General features: G+C 41.6%; 1 protein-coding gene across 2 annotated transcripts in view; it reads right to left on the minus strand.

Moving 5' to 3' along the window:
• LOC122563315 (sodium-coupled monocarboxylate transporter 1-like) overlaps positions 1 to 18,000 on the minus strand; it is a 108,008-nt gene that overhangs the window by 35,157 nt on the left and 54,851 nt on the right. For both annotated transcript variants that reach the window (XM_043717035.2, XM_043717034.2), the window contains 4 exons: positions 17,582 to 17,670; positions 17,344 to 17,453; positions 11,908 to 11,975; positions 9,691 to 9,777 (listed from right to left, as the gene is read on the minus strand). In XM_043717035.2, the coding sequence (XP_043572970.1) occupies positions 9,691 to 9,777; positions 11,908 to 11,975; positions 17,344 to 17,453; positions 17,582 to 17,670 (354 nt within the window). The remainder of the gene's footprint in view (positions 1 to 9,690; positions 9,778 to 11,907; positions 11,976 to 17,343; positions 17,454 to 17,581; positions 17,671 to 18,000) is intronic.

The raw sequence follows: 18,000 nt of genomic DNA on the forward strand, positions 1-18,000 counted from the left end.
ACAATTTCCTGATGAAGGGCTTTTGCCTGAAACATCAATTCTCCTGTTCCTCGTATGCGGCCTGATCTGCTGTGCTTCTCCAGCAACGCACTCTCGACTCATACCAGAATTAATACCTACCTAAAAGAGGTTTTACCAATAAATGAGACTGCCATTTGGGGTACCATCAGCCTGCGCCCTCTCCCAGCAAACAATGGAGAAAACTTTAACAAGGGCTACCCTAAATCTGGATGACATGCTAATAATCAGGAAGACCAATAAACTTGGACATTGTGCTTAAACATTTCTCCCAGACGGGCATATGCCTTAGAAGGGAAACCAGGTTACATCAGTTGGAAGATAAAGTGAGGACAATCAAAGGTGTTCTTGTACATATGTACCAGAACTTAGGAGTTTCCTTGGGTTACTGAATTATTACAGGAAATTCATACATAACCTGGGCTTCATCCTGTCACCTTTACACCTGCTACTGAAAAAGGGTCAGCCTTGGAAATGGTTACATAGCCAAGAAATAGCGTTTAGGGAAATGAAAAAGCAGCTATCATTATCGTAAAGTGTTGGTCTACTTTGATCCTAAGTGAGAGGTGGTACTGGCACATGATGCCTCCCCATACGATATCAGAGTAGTGTTGGCTCACTGATGGCCCAATGGAGAGAGGAGCACCCAATAGTGTATGCTTCCTGGCTTTTGGCTAATGTTGAACATGTATACGCCCAGATAGACATAGATTTGGCAATCATCTTTGGTGTGAGAAAATTTCACCATACCCTTACGGCCATGAATTCATCCATAAAGTGATGGACTACAAATCCTTGCCAGGGTTACTTAAGGAAGACAAGGCAATGTCGCCCATAGCTTTGGGTAGAATTCAGCAGTGGATCCTTATTCTCAGTGCATACAAGTACAAGTTAGAACACATTACTGGAAGCCAAGTAGCTAATGCAGATGTCTTGAATTGCCTCCCCATGTTCCACTGGTGATGCCTTCCCTGGAAGAATCCGTTCTGACTTTAGATTTCCTGGACACCCTCCCAGTCCACTGTTGACAATATCTGTGGACACAAAGATCCTGTCCGGGCAAAACTAAACAGCTGATGGTAAAGCGGGGTGGCGGGGGGGGGGGGGGGGGGGGGGGGGGGGGAGAAACAGACCTGGAGAACCCAGATCACAGTAGGTGATGGCACATTACTATGGGGAGCAAGGGTGATTGTCCTGGTAAAGGTCAACACCAGATACTGGTTAACTCCACAGAATCATCCAGAGTTTTCCAAAATGAAGACGTTGGCAAGAAGTTATGTCTGGTGCCCAGGATTCGATGCTGACATAGCTGTGTTGGCACTCTGGGCACTTTCTACCAACAAGGACAAAACTTGTCACCAGTGGCACCCACACATTCATGTGAATAGCCAAGTAAACCCAAGTCCTTTCATGGGCTCAATGGTCCTGGTCATTGTGGATGCCCATTCAAAGTGGTTGGATGTGCATAAAGATCATTTAGCAAACTCATTTGCAATACAGATTCTGGAAGTACTGATCATGGAGAATGGGACATCATTTACCAGCAGGGAATATGCATATTTCCCAAAGCTGAATCGCATTCAGCACATAAGGACAGCTCCATACCATCTATCGTCCAGTGGTCTGGCAGAAAAAGCTGTCCAAACGTTGAAGGCAAACTGAAAGAAATAGCCTACAGCTTGACTTGGTACCAAATCGTCCAAGTTCTTATTCGATTATAGGACCACTCACATACAACTACAGGGATAACTCCAGAAGAGTTAATGATAGGGAGAAGACTCTGCACCAGGTTAAAGCTGATATTTTGAAACCAGGGATGGAGAAGGAGAATGAAATGGCAGCAGGAATGCCAAGGCTGGCTACATGTTTCCTCTAAGAGAGGCAGACAGTTTGAGTCAGGGGACAAAGTTTGGTGCGAAACCACAGAAATGGCCCTGCATTGGAGGTAAGGTGAGGTCAACGTGAGGTCAGGTCCTGCGACTTACAAAGTTCAGGTGGTTGAAGCGGTCCTGAACAAACATGTAGATCACCTGAAAGCTGCTACCTTACATATGGGCCTGTCGGGAACTGTGGGTTCTCCCCTGCCATCTAATGTCAAGTAAACCTGAGTCAGAGCTGGGTGCAGCTTCGATACCATTATAGCCAGAAGAAGAGAATAAAACTCTCCCATGATGCTCTGGACATAAGAGACTGGATACAGTTTGGTAGATGTCACCTGATGTGTTAGAAGAACCATATCTGGGGTGACAATGTTGCAGAAGAAGCTACCTGAGAAAGATCAGGCCTACATTTCCAGAGTTGAGGCGGCAGGTGGGGAGGTTCCAGTGACTGGAACCAGGTGGGCCTTATTGACTATGAGATCCTTGATTGGGGCTGTTAACCTGGGCCATCAGAGAACCTTGATTAACTAAGATGAACAGGAGGTTCAGAGTTTCCTTACTTCAGGGAGTGATTCCAAGTTGGCTGGCCATAGCCAATTTACCATGTACATGTAAATAAAGGGTGACTTGGTGACAGAATACTGGCCTCTGTAATTATTTCAACATGTGCCTTCTTTGACTGGTTCCGATTGACTCCATGTATACACCTTTCTTGTATAAGAGAGAGAGAATGTAGCTAGTGTGTTGAAACACTTTTGGTTGACCCAAGTGTTGTAGCTGAATAGCTCGCTTACTGTGGAAGCTGTTAGTTGTAGGCATAACGTTGCAGCAGTGCTAAGTGTGGGAAAGTGAAGAGAAACATATGAAGGTTTGATATGAGGACTGACTGATAGAGATCATTGATAAGTCAGTGATTTTGGGAGATAGAAGTTGGGAGAAGGGGGAAATCCTACACTATGAAACTAAGAGTAGAGAACACTGGTGCGTGTTTATCACAGATTAAAAAAGAAGTCCAAGAGTGTGGAAAGGGGGTGAAAGGCCTCAGGTGCTTCCACTGTGGTAAAGTTGGACACATAAAGTCACAGTGCTGGTCATTAAACAAAGGCACTGTGGGAAAAGATGTAATAAAAGAAGCTAAGCCAATGGCATTAGTGAAAATAGTAAAGGAAACCCCAAGAAAAGCTGAGGAGCTGCAGGGGAGTGCACAGCCTGGGCAGGGGCTGGGTATGGAGTTAGTCCCTGGTCTCTGTAAAGAACTTGCCTCTGTGGGTAAACTTTACTCAGAAAGAACAGGGGGAGAAGGGCAAGAAGTTATAATTTTGAGAGATACAGGATCTAGCCAGTATCTAATAGTAAGAGATGAGCGAATTTGCACTCTTTCTGATCTGTTACCCAAGAGTGTGGTAATTTATGGGATAGACAGACAGAAATTTAGCTTTCCCCTACGTAAGAGCAGATTGGAGTACCAACTCAAGACGGGGAAGTAACAATGGGAGTGATTGACAGAGTGTCAGTTCCAGGAATCCAGTTTGATCTTGGGAATGATTTAGCAGGGTCCAAGGTGGGAGTGACACCCCTTGTTGTAGAGAAGCCCAAGGAAGACCAAGAAACTGAGGAGTTAAAAGAAAAATATTCTGGTATTTTCCCAGACTGTATAGTAACAAGATCCCACTGTTATAAGTCACAGCACGAAGCAAAAAGTAAAGAGAAAGATGAAGGAGTTGAGGCTCAGTTAGCAGACCCTGGTTGACGTAAAGATGCAGAAAAAACCTGAACAGGCAGTGGGTCAGACAGAAGTATTCAGTCTTGAAAGGACAAGAGATTTGCAACAGACAGACAAGATGATAAAAGATATATATGTGGATGCATACTCTGAAAAGGAGGCAGAGAGTTTTCCTCAGTGTTATTATCTGAAAGATAGGATTCTAAGACATGGCAGGTTAGTGCAGAGGAGAAATAGGCCTAAGTGCACCAGATTGTGTTGCCAATAGCATACAGACAGGAAGTGTTAAGGGTAGCACATGAACTACTTGTAGGAGGTCACCTAGGTGCACGAAAGACTCAGGCTAAGGTGCAAAAACATCTGTATTGGCCTCGATTGCACAAGAATATGTTGAACTTTTGCCATACGTGTCATACATGCCAAATGGCAGGGAAGCCACAGGTGGTAATAAAACCAGCACCTTTGTTGCCAATTCCCACATTCGAAGAATCTTTCACGCGGGTTATAATTGATTATGTAGGTCCCTTTCTGAGAACTAAAAGTGGGAACTAGTACTTATTAACCATAATGGATGCGTCTACCAGATTTCCCGAGGCAATTCCATTATGGAGTGTTATGGCAAAAAGTATGGCAGAGGAGTTAATAGCTTTCTTCACACGGTATGGGCTACCCAGAGAGATTCAGTCGGACCAAGGGTCTAATTTTACTGCTGGGCTGTTTAAGGATGTCATGAATAGCTTAGGTATATAACACTTCAAATCAAGTGCACATTATCCTGAATCCCAGGGATCTTTAGAAAGGTGGCATCAGACCATGTTGAGAACATACGGTCAGAATTACCCGAATGATTACGATAAAGGTATCCCACTCATATTGTTTACCATTAGAGATACCCCAAAAGGCTCTACTCAGTTTACTCCCTTTGAGTTAATATTCGGTCATGAAGTGAGAGGTCCTTTGTAATTGATTAAATAGAATTTAAAGGACCAAAGTTGGAGATTTCATACTTAGCTTAGTATCGGAGGTGAGGGAGAGATTAAGTCGAGGAAGTGAGTTAGCTAAACAGCACCTAAAGAGGGCATGGCATAAAATGAAGTAGGTGCCAGATAACTCTGAGACTCGGACATTTTCCCGAGGGGATGACGTGTTAGTACTGTTACCAGTAACAGGAGAACCCTTCAAAGCCACGTTTAGTGGGCGGCACGGTGGCACAGTGGTTAGCACTGCTGCCTCACAGCGCCAGAGACCCGGGTTCAATTCCCGCCTCAGGCGACTGACTGTGTGGAGTTTGCACGTTCTCCCCGTGTCTGCGTGGGTTTCCTCCGGGTGCTCCGGTTTCCTCCCACAGTCCAAAGATGTGCAGATTAGGTGAATTGGCCATGCTAAATTGCCTGTAGTGTTAGGTAAGGGGTAAATGTAGGGGTATGGGTGGGTTGCGCTTCGGCGGGGCGGTGTGGACTTGTTGGGCCGAAGGGCCTGTTTCCACACTGTAAGTAATCTAAGTAATCTAAATCTAAGTAATCTAGTGGTCCCTGTCATATTGAGAAAAGGTTGAGTCAGGTGAACTATCCAGTAAAGATGCCAGAGAGAAAAAAACTATAGCATAATTCATGTGAACATGTTGAAACCGTATTATACTGGAGAGAAAGAACTGGAGAAACAGGTGTTAGTTACTGCCGCACAGAATGAGGAATCAAATCCAGATGATGTGGATTTTGATGTGCCTCAAAAAATCTTAAAAGCCCTTGAGGAGTGGGATAGGTCAGTGAACTCTGTGTCAGGAGCAAAGAATAGAGTTGAAAGGTTTGTTACTGCAGAATGAGGACATATGTAGAAATCAGATGGGGACGACTAATGCTATTGTACATGAAGTAGACATAGGGAATGCTGTTCTGATAAACAACATCCCTCAGCTTAATCCTTTCAAAGCCAGACAGATCCAGAGGAGGTGGAGGCCATGCTCAATGTAAATATCATCGAACTGAGCCAGAGCGAGTGGATATGGCCAATCATCTTAGTTCCCAAACCTGATGGGACTCGATGATTTTGCATGGATTATCGGAAGATCAAAATCAGACTCCTATCCAATTCTGAGATTGGAGGACTGTATCGAGAAAGTTGGACAAGCCAGTTACATCACCAAATTGGACTACAGGTTATTGGCAGGTACCTTTATCATAGAAGGCGGAAGAAAGTTTTGTGTTCGTAACCCCAAATGGGCTATATGAATTTAAAGTGATGCCTTTGGAATGAAGAACTCACCCGCCACATTCCAAAGACTCACGAACAAAGTTGAGGCTGGGTTAACAAGCTGTGAAGTCTATTTGGACGATGTAGTGTATCTTTAATTATGCTGGCAAGATGACATGGTAGAGTTGGCAGAGCTCTTTGAACAACTGCAAAACCTGTAATAAACTTAAACAAAACTGAATTCACGACAGCAGAGGTGACGTTCTTGAGACATAACATCAGTCATGGAAAGGTGACCCCATGGAATGTAACGACGACGGTCATCAAGGAATTTGAAACTTCAGCAGTGTAGCAGCACCGTTAACAGATTTTCTGAAGAAGAACACAGTTTCAGTGGACAGAACAATGCCAGAGGCATTTAACCATTTGAAAGCAATATTAACCACCTCACCAGTTTTAGCTACACCAAACTTTTTGAAACCCCTGAAAGTTGCCATCGATGCTAGGGACAAAGGAGTTAGAACTGTACTGCTACAGGAAGATGAGGATGGGTTTGAACTGCCAGTTGGTTACTTTTCAAAGAAACACAACATCCACCAGAGGAAATAGTCCACAACTGAAAAAGAACTATTGAGTTTGGTATGGGCCTTATAACATTTTAATGCACATGTCACAAACATTGTGTCGGAGACGGCTGTGTCCACGGATCACAATCCTTTTACATTCTTGGAATGCTTTAAAGACAAGAATATGAGACTATTTCATTGGAGTGTTATGCTACAGACTTTTAATTTTAAAATCATACATGTTGCAGGTTGTAAGCATGTAATCGCAAATGCGTTATTGCAGATTTAACTGATAATGTTTAGATGAGATTGGTATCTATCCAATGTTGTACATATATGGAAACAAGTTAAGATGAACTTAGATTAAAGTTAGATGTGTGTCATGGTGATGTGGTTAAGGAATAGGAATAAAAAGCCACTTTTTCATTATGATGGTTCTTTTTTTTTCTTAAGGGGGGAGGTGTCATGAAGGTAGGTGCATATTGTACCTTTAAGACAGTGGAAGCTGGCACAGGCTTAAGGAGGCACAGAGTGTGTGTTGACAAATTTTAAAATGTAACATTTGGTTGAAACAAATACCTGGTTTTGCGTTGCCATGGTACAAAAACAAATTCAAATTCGGCCAATCAGTTTAAATTATGCTCCAGATGCCAAAATCCAATTGAATTTGAATCTTACTGTTTTGAATGGCATCAAACCAATGAAATGATCCGATGTTTTGGGGTATAAAATTGGACATTTTGAATTGTTATAGAGAACAGCGAAGAGTAGCCAAGCAAGCAACAACTGCCAGCAGAATAGCTCTCTGAAAGGTGTCTGTCCATAAAAAGTTTGTGCATCAGAATAACGAAGCCGACCTAGAGAAACCTACAGAGAAAGTTTGATATCCGAAGAGGGACAACTGGCTTTGAAATTGATTTGCCGTAAATTTAAGAGGGAATTTATCGGACCAATATTGTAGAGTGGGGAATGGGGCAAAAATAGGTTGAAGAAAAAGGAGTTGGTAAATGGTTGTTGTTTAATGTTTTCTTTTAGACTTAGAGAATAAAATTGTTATTTGTTTCTTTAAATAATGAAATCTGGGATAGTTCTTTGCCTCTAGAAATTTAACAAATTATGGTGCGAGGTGAGCTTTTCTGTGTGTTGTGTTTAAATTAGCAGTGGGGTGTACCCCATGTCGTAACAGAGTACCTCCAGGCTAATTTAAATGATGCTCATCAGCAATGAGGCTCAAAAGTGTATGTTAAATCTATTGTATAATAGTTCTGAAAGGGTTACTGCTGGAGATTGCATAAAGTCTGCAAGAGAATGCCATACAGACTTAGGTCTGAATAAGGCAGAAAATCCTGAGTCTTGTGAAGAGTCACAATGTTCATTTAACTTTAGTATTGTAGAGAAGACACATTTTGTCAAAACCTTTCCTTTTGCTAAATCAGGACAATTCACTAGAATACGATATTCAAGGGAAATCAAGATTTATACTGCATGATAGGAGAATGCTTATTGATTGGCAAGTAAATTCTAATTGGTAGAGGTGCTGCCATGGACAGTGCACAAGATAATGATGGCTAAGGATTAACCGTCAAGCTTTGTTCAAGTTTTAAACCAGACAAGTTGACTTTGACTGGGCCACGTATTGCCTTGAGATATGAACCAGGAAACGATTCTCACCTATTGTTTTCTTTCCGTCTGAAAAGAACAGTACTCTGTATATTAACAAATGTATCTTCCAGTACACACCTTAATTTGAAGCCGGAGAGAGGAACCCAAATTAATTGTCAGCATAATTCTTTATAAAATCAAGATTATGTAACAAATGTTGTCCAACTGTAGAATCATGCCTAATGTTGGACATTATGAGTTTTGGAAGCATGGGCTAGTTGGCTGCAGTCAGTAGATTGCTCTTTGATGCCATCCACCATCTTTGGGATGTGTAATCTACATTCCTATCATCACCCAGTGTTGAAATTCATATACAACATTAGTCATTTGTCCAATAGGTCAATGTATCTTTTTCAGCAATACTCAAGTACCATACTGTCAGACTACTGTTTATCTAACTAATGTAACTTGTACCTGATTGACACCATGCAAAAAAAATTATTTGTTTAAGATAACGGGCGGCACGGTGGCACAGTGGTTAGCACTGCTGCCTCACAGCGCCAGAGAACCGGGTTCAATTCCCACCTCAGGCAACTATCTGTGTGGAATTTGCACATTCTCCCCGTGTCTGCGTGGGTTTCCTCCGAGTGCTCCGGTTTCCTCCCACAGTCCAAAAATGTGCAGGTTAGGTGAATTGGCCATACTAAATTGCCCGTAGTGTTAGGTGAAGGGGTAAAGGTAGGAGAATGGGTCTGGGTGGGTTGCTCTTCGGAGGGTCGATGTGGACTTGTTGGGCCGAAGGGCATGTTTCCACACTGTAAATAATCTAATCTAATCTTAAGAGTGTCTTCCTGTTCAAACACAATAATGTAAACTGAGCTGGTCCTTAGAACCAGTCCAGAAAAGAGGAATGGTGGGGCAAATATCCACAAAACCAGGCATCATATTGCCTTGGGTACATACAAACACGGAAACGGAAGTAAATCAGAAGGTGTTCCACTACCATTCATTGAGATCATGACTGATCTCTAATCAAATTTCATGTAAGTATCTTTGTCCAATTTCTCCTAATCCTGGTCTTATAAAACTTGAATCAGTCAATCTCATCTTTAAAATTTACATCTGATCCAACATCAATCAACATTTGTGGAAGAGAAATCCAAATTATCGCATTTTATATCCCTTTGTGTTTTCTACTTTCACTCCGGAATGATTAAGTTCTAACTCTTAGGCTATGCTGCTTATTCTGACTCCCCAGCCAGCAGAAACATTTATTTCTATCTCCTGTACCTATTCACGTTTTATCATGAAAATTTTAATAAAATAATCCCTTACACCACTCCTTAACCTACTATATTCCTGAGGACACAATACTATTTTGCAAAATTTAAATCTTGGAATTATTTCTGGAAAATCAAAGTTCCAATCTCCCTGAGGCTAATAATCGCTCTAAAGATGTGGTACCCAAAACTGTTCACAATTATCCAGGTGCAGTTCAACCAAGGCCCTGTACAGTAGAAGCCTGGCACATCCCCTTTTTGTTCTATAACTTTCCTGACTTTTTGTACATTTTGTCACTTGTAACTGTTGAGGTTCCTGGATCTCTGTGGCCTTCCATTAATTCTTGTAATGTTCCCCATTTCCTCTCAAAACAATCCATTTAGTTCCAGAGCACTTTGCACAACCCCTTCATGAACTGTCAGGTACTTACAATAGAATTAGCACAACGGAATGTCATGCCTAGAAAGAACATTCCAAGCAATGGACCACCAAGAATCCCAAAAATAGTGAGGGCAGCCTGGAAAACAGAGGAGATAGTGGAGGGCTTATTTGTATGATGTCTCGGACAGAGAGATGCAAAGCAGTTTTAAAAGGACAAATCATTGACACCAGTGAAAATCACCAGTTTATTTTACATTCCTCTGACTCTCAGTCAAAAATAAGTTTTAACCTTTCGGCTGTGGATGTCACCAGAATAACTAGCTACCTTTGATCCTCAGGTAAATTGTTTGCTCTGATGTTCTGCTGCAGCTCTGGAATTGGAAGATTTTAGTGACATTTCCTGTTCTCTATTAAACTTTCTTCACCCTGAAGGAACTGTCTTTAAACAGTCCAAAATATTAATTGTTTGAAAGCTCTGAATCAGAAAATGTTTCTTAATAGATATGCATTTCAATGTAATGCTATAACAATTGGGGTTGAATCCAACACAAACTGGCAGATGGAATAAGCAGGGCTTTCAGCACATTCTTCGGCTAGGAATAAAAGTCGGCACACAGTTTCATGTCACTGACCTGTGTGCCAATTTCCCAGCTCTGTTCTGCACCAGCATCAGCCTCCAGGTGCTTGCATGTGGCGAGGGACAGTTCAGCTGCAGAGAAACAACCTCCAAACAGCAGACCAGGGATCAATATGCCAGGTAGACTTAGAGGCCTCCTGGTCTGCTTGAATTGCAGCAGCAGGTCTCCCATCACAAGGGTGGCCTGACTGCAGAGGCCATTGCATATTTTAAACATGAAATGTTTCTAGAGAGAATGCCACCATTTTGAAGTGCCCTCTCCATCTCACTTATCTGCAATGTTATTCTGCTACTTTCAAGATGATTAACTTCCTGTTAGCCCTCGAGCCTTGAGAGGCACTCATCAATGGATGGCAACCCACCTCCTGGGCCAGCAAATGGCCAAATCATGGAAGATCACAATGAGTAATTATCTCCCACAATGAGTGCATTTCTGATCCCCATTTGAGCCTAACAGCAAAGTTCAGAGGTCCACAGGAAATATCCTGCCAATAAGATCGCAATAAACACAATGTACAAAGAAGTAGCATAACTTGGGGTGGCACGGTTAGCACTGCTGCCTCACAGCGCCAGGGTCCCAGGTTTAATTCCGGCCTTGGGCGACTGTCTGTGTGGAGTTTGCACATTCTCCCCGTGTCTGTATGTGTTTCCTCCGGGTGCTCCGGTTTCTTCCCACGTTCCAAAGATGTGCAGGTCAGGTGAATTGCTAAATTGTCCGTAGTGTTTGGTACATTAGTCAGAGGGAGGGTCGGTGTGGACTTGTTGAGCCGAAGGGCCAGTTTCCACACTGTAGGGAATCTAATCTAATCATAATTGCAAACTTCAAATCATGGGGATAAAGGTTCAGACTGTTATCCATTAGGAAATTTCTAAGCACACAGACTATATCAAGAAGACAGCTCACTACCACCTTAAGGACAACTACAAATGTGCAATAAATGCTGGCCCATGCAGTGATGCTCACATCCTATCAGTGAATAAAAAAGTCCTTAGCAAGTGCTTAGTTGAAGGGCCAGTAAGGGATGGGTATAAAGTCTGACCCAGCCAGTGACACTCACATACCATGAATTTATAACGAATCTACTATTGCTGGTGAATCAGTAAGAGTGTTTTATTCTGTAGTAGTAACACAGTATGGTCTCCATTCGTGCAGGAATTCCTCCTTGTATGGATGTTCTGAGGTAGAAAGTGTAATTGGAATATGCAATCTGGCAACACTGTAAGCTCAAACCTCTTTTAACTAGAAAATTGCGTTCCAAATGCAGCTCAGACTAATAGAATTAACAATTTACTATCTCTGGATGTAAAGATCTTTTAGGGTTTCTCAATTAAGCTTCTAGTAGGATAGGCCTGTAGTGCTAAACTGGCAATCTTTGAGAATCTGATCACTGGAGAGTGGCATGAGAAATGGAAACCTCACATTGGTACAGTAGGAAAAGTTGATGTGAGTGATTAATGTGCATTGTTGGAGAGTAGATCATGATTTCTCAGCAAAGTTGTATTCTCGAGAGTAGTTATTTAAAATGACAGAATGCTGAATTTGTAAGAGCAGGCCATTTTGATGAAGGCTAAAATTCAGCAGGAGTGAAGACACATTACGTTACATTTGTAAACAGAGGTGCATCCTACCTGCAGTACACCACCCATCACAGAGGTCAATGCAGCAATTGCAATGCAGGTGATTCCAAATGCGAAGCCTATGAAACAAACAAGATACTATTGTAGAACAGTACATCCTTGTTAAATGCAGCAAATCCATGGCCAAATACAGTGATTTACAATTCTTTTTGACAAACAGATGGTCTTCATTCCACTGGCACATCTTGAAATTCAATGTGTTTAAAAGTGAAATTTGAATTAACATTACTAGAGACCAGTTCAACAGAATACGAAGACAGAATACTAAACTTGGGAATATGGTGAGTCAATCTCTTTTTAAAATCTAGTGAAGAGTTGCATTAAGCCTTTAAGTTAACTTTAATGTTGACTTTTTTTTCCCAGTTTTCATCAATGGAAAAATGCTACCTGTCTTAAGCTGCAACATCTTGTGTGGCTGTTTGAAGCTAGTTTTCAAGGCATCAGGTCTAATTTAAGTGTTTGGAATTTCAGCCACAATAAATACAAGATTTTGCTCATGAAAGAAGAGCTCAACAGAGTGCAGCTTCAAGAGAATGCTGGACCTGAGTGAGGGTATTTAGTACATTGAGTAAGGAGCTGCTTTTCTGGTCTTTTGCATAACCAGGTGTGGGTGGACAGAGGATGCAAGGGACAGCAAGATCTGAGAACTGAAATCCAGAAGCGTTAATTAGGTAAGTGATGGGTTGATGAGTTTAAATGTAATTTTCTTTCTCTAAACTGGGGCAGTGGTTCACTATACTATCACTCATTCATGTTCTGTTGAATTTAGAGCGTAACTGGTTGCTTGCTCATCAATAGAACTGCACATTGCTGTTGAGTGATATTTCAAAACTTGAAATGCTAATCAATTTAACAAAGTACAACAAAATTATTTGGGAAAGTGTTGTTTCAAGTGGGGTTACTCACAATAAACAATGCAATACATCAGAGGTGAGCTTAGAACAGAATACAATGATTAGAAATAAAATATGTTGACTGATCAATTTACTTTAGAAGATGAATATTGTGAAACATTGTTTAGTATGGCTGTCTCTGAGTTGACAATTATATCATTTAAGATGTTGATGGTGTCCACAGTATAGAAGATGTTGGTGGTGTCTATCCATGTTATGGAAAAGATAATGAAGTCACTTCATTACAGTAGACAGTACAGGGCGACTCCCATATCTGCGGAATCATTTTCTGAGATTTGAGTTACCCGTGGTTTACCGCAGCCCAAACATATTACAGGGAACCTTCTAGAACCAGGAGGCTGCTGGGAAGGTAAATGTTCCAATTAAAAGAATGGGCTGGCTCCTAGCCACGGTTTCAGGCTTCCGCAGCAGGTTTAGGAACGTATACCCCATAGGTAAGGGGGTCTACTGTATTAGAAGATTTTGATAACATCTATTTGTCTGATGCTTCTCACCAGATGGCATTGGAGGTTTATCTGTCAAAACCACAGATCAATGTCATCATAATATATGGGGCCACATACTGAGCAGAACAGAAACATGTCTGTGGACCTTGCAATTTATAGTGAGGCCATAAGAAATTGTGACTAGTCATATGGAAATGTAACTTCTGTATTATAACACCTCATTTCTCCCTGGATCTCCATGACATACTGAATTACTCTGACATATTATGCAGCATTCCACAGTGATTTAAAGAGTGTGTCGAGAACTGTTCAAGCTGTTTTAGGAACATAGGAACAGGAGGAGGATATTTAGCCCTTGAGCCCGTTCCATCATTCAATAAAATCATGGTTGATCTGTGGCCGAACACCATATCCTTGCCCTCAGCCCATATGCCTTAATACCTTTGCTTAACAAAAAGTTACTTATCTCAGATTTAACATTAACAAGTGATCTAGCACCAATCATTTGTGGAAGGGAGTTCCAAAGATATATCACTCTTTGTGTGTAGAAGTGCTTTCTAACATCTCTCATGAGCAGCCTGGCCCTAATTCTCAGACTATGTTCCTTAGTTCTAGAATCCCCAATCAGTGGAAACAGTTTATCTCCACCTGCTCCGTCTTTTCCTGTAAATTTCGTGAGGACTTCCATCAGATCACCCTTAATCTTCTAAGTTCTAGAGAAAAATGCCTAACTTGTATAATCTCTCCTCAAAACTTAACCCCTGAAGTCCAGGCATTATTCTTGTAAATCTAGGTTGTACTCTCTCCAAGACCAAGATAGCTTTCATAAGGTACGGAGCCCAGATCTGCTTGCAGTGTTCCAAGTGGAATCTAACTTGGGGCGGCACAGTAGCACAGTGGTTAGTACTGCTGCCTCACAGCGCCAGAGACCCGGGTTCAATTCCCGCCTCAGGCAACTGTCTGTGTGGAGTTTGCACATTCTCCTCGTGGGTTTCCTCCAGGTGCTCCGGTTTCCTCCCACAGTCCAATAATGTGCAGGTTAGATGAATTGGCCATGCTAAATTGCCCGTAGTGTTAGGTGAAGGGGTAAATGTAGGAGAATGGGTCTTGGTAGGTTGCTCTTCGGAGGGTCGGTGTGGACTTGTTGGGCCAAAGGGCCTGTTTCCACACTGTAAGTAATCTAAATCTAATCTGAATCTAAATCTAACCCAGATTTTATATAATTGTTGCATAACTTCTGCATCCGTATACTCCACTCTCTTTGAAAAAAAGGTGCAACGTTTCACTAGACTTCTGGATTATTTTCTGTACCTGTTCATGGCATCTTAAAAGATCTATGGTTCCTGTATCCCCAAGTCTCTTTGGATATCCATTGTAATTAACTTTATACCATCTAGAAACTGACCTGATCTATTCTTTTTCGAAGTCAGAAGTCACACAACACCAGGTTATAGTCCAACCAGTTTATTTAAGATCACAAGCTTTTGGAACGCTGCTCCTTCGTCCACCTGATGAAGGAACAATACTCCAAAAGCTAGTGAGTTTAAATAAACCTGTTGGACTACAACCTGGTGTCGTGTGACTACTGACTTTGTCCACTCCAGTCCAACACCCGCATCGCCACATCATATCTTTTCTCAGTCCAAAATAGATAACCTCATACTTGCTTAATTGAACACCATCTGCCACAGTTCTTCCATTCAACTAGTTTATCAATATCTCTTTGTAATTTTATGCTATCATCTACACTGTTGCAATGCTGCCTAACTTTGTTTCATCAGCAAATTTTGATATATGGCTTTCTATGCCATTAGAGACACAAGAAAACTGCAGATGCTAGAATCCAAGAAGACATGCAGGAGACTGGAAGAACCCAGCAAGCCAGGCAGCATCAGGAGGTGCAGAAGTGAATGCTTCGGGTGTAACCCTTCTTCAGGACTGAGGGTGGATGTGGGGGGACCTGCAGATAAATGGGGAGGTGGGGGCCTACCCATCCCCTGACTCCTTTCTCAGCCCCTCCCCCCCCCGCCAACAACCGAATTCATTCCTCCCATTGACCAACCGAGGTGTACCCTCTACTTGTCTTCACCTATCCCCTGTTTACCACCAGCCCCCATCTACCACTTTATCTTTACCTGCAGCTTCCCCCCAACACCCACCCGCAGGTCTGAAGAAGGGTTACACCCGAAACATCGACTTCTGCACCTCCTGATGGGGCCTGGCTTGCTGTGTTCTTCCAGCCACCTACCTGTCTTTCTATGCCATTATTCAGTTGTTAATAAACAATGTGAATAATTAAGGTCCAAACACAGATCCTTTTGGAATACCATTGGTCACATCCTGGCAATCTGAGTACCCACATATTATCTCTATTTTCTGTTGCCTGCCACTCAAACAATTTCCCAACCACTTCAATACTTTGCCCTCAATTCTGTGTGCTCCAACCTTATCGAACAGTCTCTTATATGAGACTTTATTAAATGCCTTCTGGAACACCATTTAAACCACATTTTCAGACGCTTCTCTGTCAACTACCACAGTCAGTCAACTTTTCAAAAAATCCAATGAGATTTGTCAGACATGATCCACCTATCATGAATCCATGGTCGACTCTTGCTGATTAACTGAAAATGTTTGAGGTGTTCAGTTACCACAGCCTTGATTATAAATTCAAACAATATCCCCACCACAGATGTTAGGCTAATTAAGCTATAATTCCCTGGTTTTCTTCTTTTGTCCTTCTTAAATAAAAGAGTAATATGTCTAATTTTCCACTCCAGAGGGGCAATTCCTGTATGCAGGGAGCTCTGAAAGATTATAGTTAGGGTGTCTACTGGAATCCTTATTACTGATGTTTACTTCTATTAATATTATTCAGTCCATGTTCCCAAATCCACTATTAATTTCTTTGGAACTTCCAGCAAATTACTCCTCTTTTCTACTGTAAACACTGAGACAAAGTTATTATTCAACATGTCTGCCACTTCCCCATAGTCATTGACAAGATTCCCACTTTCAGTCTTTCGTGAGTTAACCTTGCTCCTGACTATGCTCTATACCTTTATGTAACTATAAAATTTCTTCTTCTTGATTTTGATATCCCTTGTAAACTCCTGTCATGATACCTCTTATTACTCTTACAAGCTGCTCTGCCTTTGCAGGTCTTTGTAATATGTCCTATTCAAAAGGATCAGTGCTTTTTTGTGTGTTTTTGTAAACCTTTATAAGCTGTCCCTTACCTCTTTTGTTACCTGTGGCTGTTGTTTTCTGCGAGGTCCAGCTTTTCCCTCTCAGGGGCATAAACTGTCTTTGAGTTAAATGTTTCTTTAAGCATCCTCTACAACCCTTCTGTTGTGTTACTCATTAGCAGATTTTCCCAAATTACTGAGGACAGTCTCTGCCTCATCTCATTAAATTTGCCCTAACCTAAACTCTAATAGCTCATTCATTCTTTTCACATTCAAACCCTATCATTTTATCATCACTAATCATTTTGTAATCAACCTGCTTAAAGATTTTATTTCATATCTCTGAAGCAGGTGGACTTGAACACAGGTCTTCTGGCTCAGAAATATGTACATTACCACTGAGCCACCAGAGCCTCTCATCAGGACTGTGCTACACTAATGGTCCATTGTGAATAAAAATGATAGGACTCCTTGACACAATGTTCAGTTTCCCAATGGAAAAGGGCTCATATCACTTGCAGGTAAGAGCAGTTGGTAGCTCAAAACAGGTTCTGAAAATCTGAACGTAGATTGTGCAGATGGCCACCAAAAACGTCTAGCACCGGTAAGTTACATCAGACAGGAACAATTTCATGATTACATTGATTTTTAGGGTTTACAGCTTACATACTGCAGTAAAGCCAGAGACAAAAACAGTTTCACAGTTTTAAGATCCTAGTGAAGAATGAATTTGATGTATAAATGCTAAGTTACCAACACAGATTAGTCTTCTTTTCCCACCTAAGAACTCGATCAACTAGTACCAGTTCTGCTGAAATTCCAACTTGGAAGTGGTTTCAACATGTATCTGAACATTTGTAGCCATGAAATCCAACTTACTGAGTCCCTTTGTGACCCAAGCAAGTTTCTCCTCCGATAAACTGATGAAAGGTTTGATGAAGTCCTCCACTGTGACAGCAGCCAATGCATTGATGCTAGAGGAAACCGTACTGGAAAAAGATGAATGAAAGAGAAGCAGGGCGTCAATACAGAAGGAAACAGCATTAGAAAGATATCAACTGAAAGGGGCTAGAATGTTAACATTGAGGATTATTGGATGGAATCAGATAGTCAGTACCTCAAAGTTCCACTGTATGCGGCTGCCACAAAGAGTCCTGGAACACCAGGATAATCCCTCAGAATATCCATCACCAGGTATGGGAGCAACTAAAACACAAGAGTATAACAAACCTGATTTAGCACATTAAGATCCACTTACAAGGAGCCTTTTCTACCCCTTATTATATGGGGAATTACGAAAGAATACTATCCACTATTGAAGCAAAATCCTACCCAATTTGCTCAAGCAAGATCCCTAATACTGTCCAACTTGAAATAACTTCACAGAAACCGGTATCCCGTTACCATGTCACCCTTTATTCACACATAGAGAATCACTGACACTGATCCAGCTCACTCATGGCCAGCTCTTAGTGTGAACATATCCTCTGATATTGCTGTTTATATCTAGCAGCTAGGGATTCCTGACTTATCCAG

The sequence above is a fragment of the Chiloscyllium plagiosum genome, unplaced genomic scaffold (assembly GCF_037043375.1).
Source record: "Chiloscyllium plagiosum isolate Xiang-an unplaced genomic scaffold, Cpla_swu_hap1 HiC_scaffold_26, whole genome shotgun sequence".
NCBI classification, from domain to species: Eukaryota; Metazoa; Chordata; class Chondrichthyes; order Orectolobiformes; family Hemiscylliidae; genus Chiloscyllium; species Chiloscyllium plagiosum.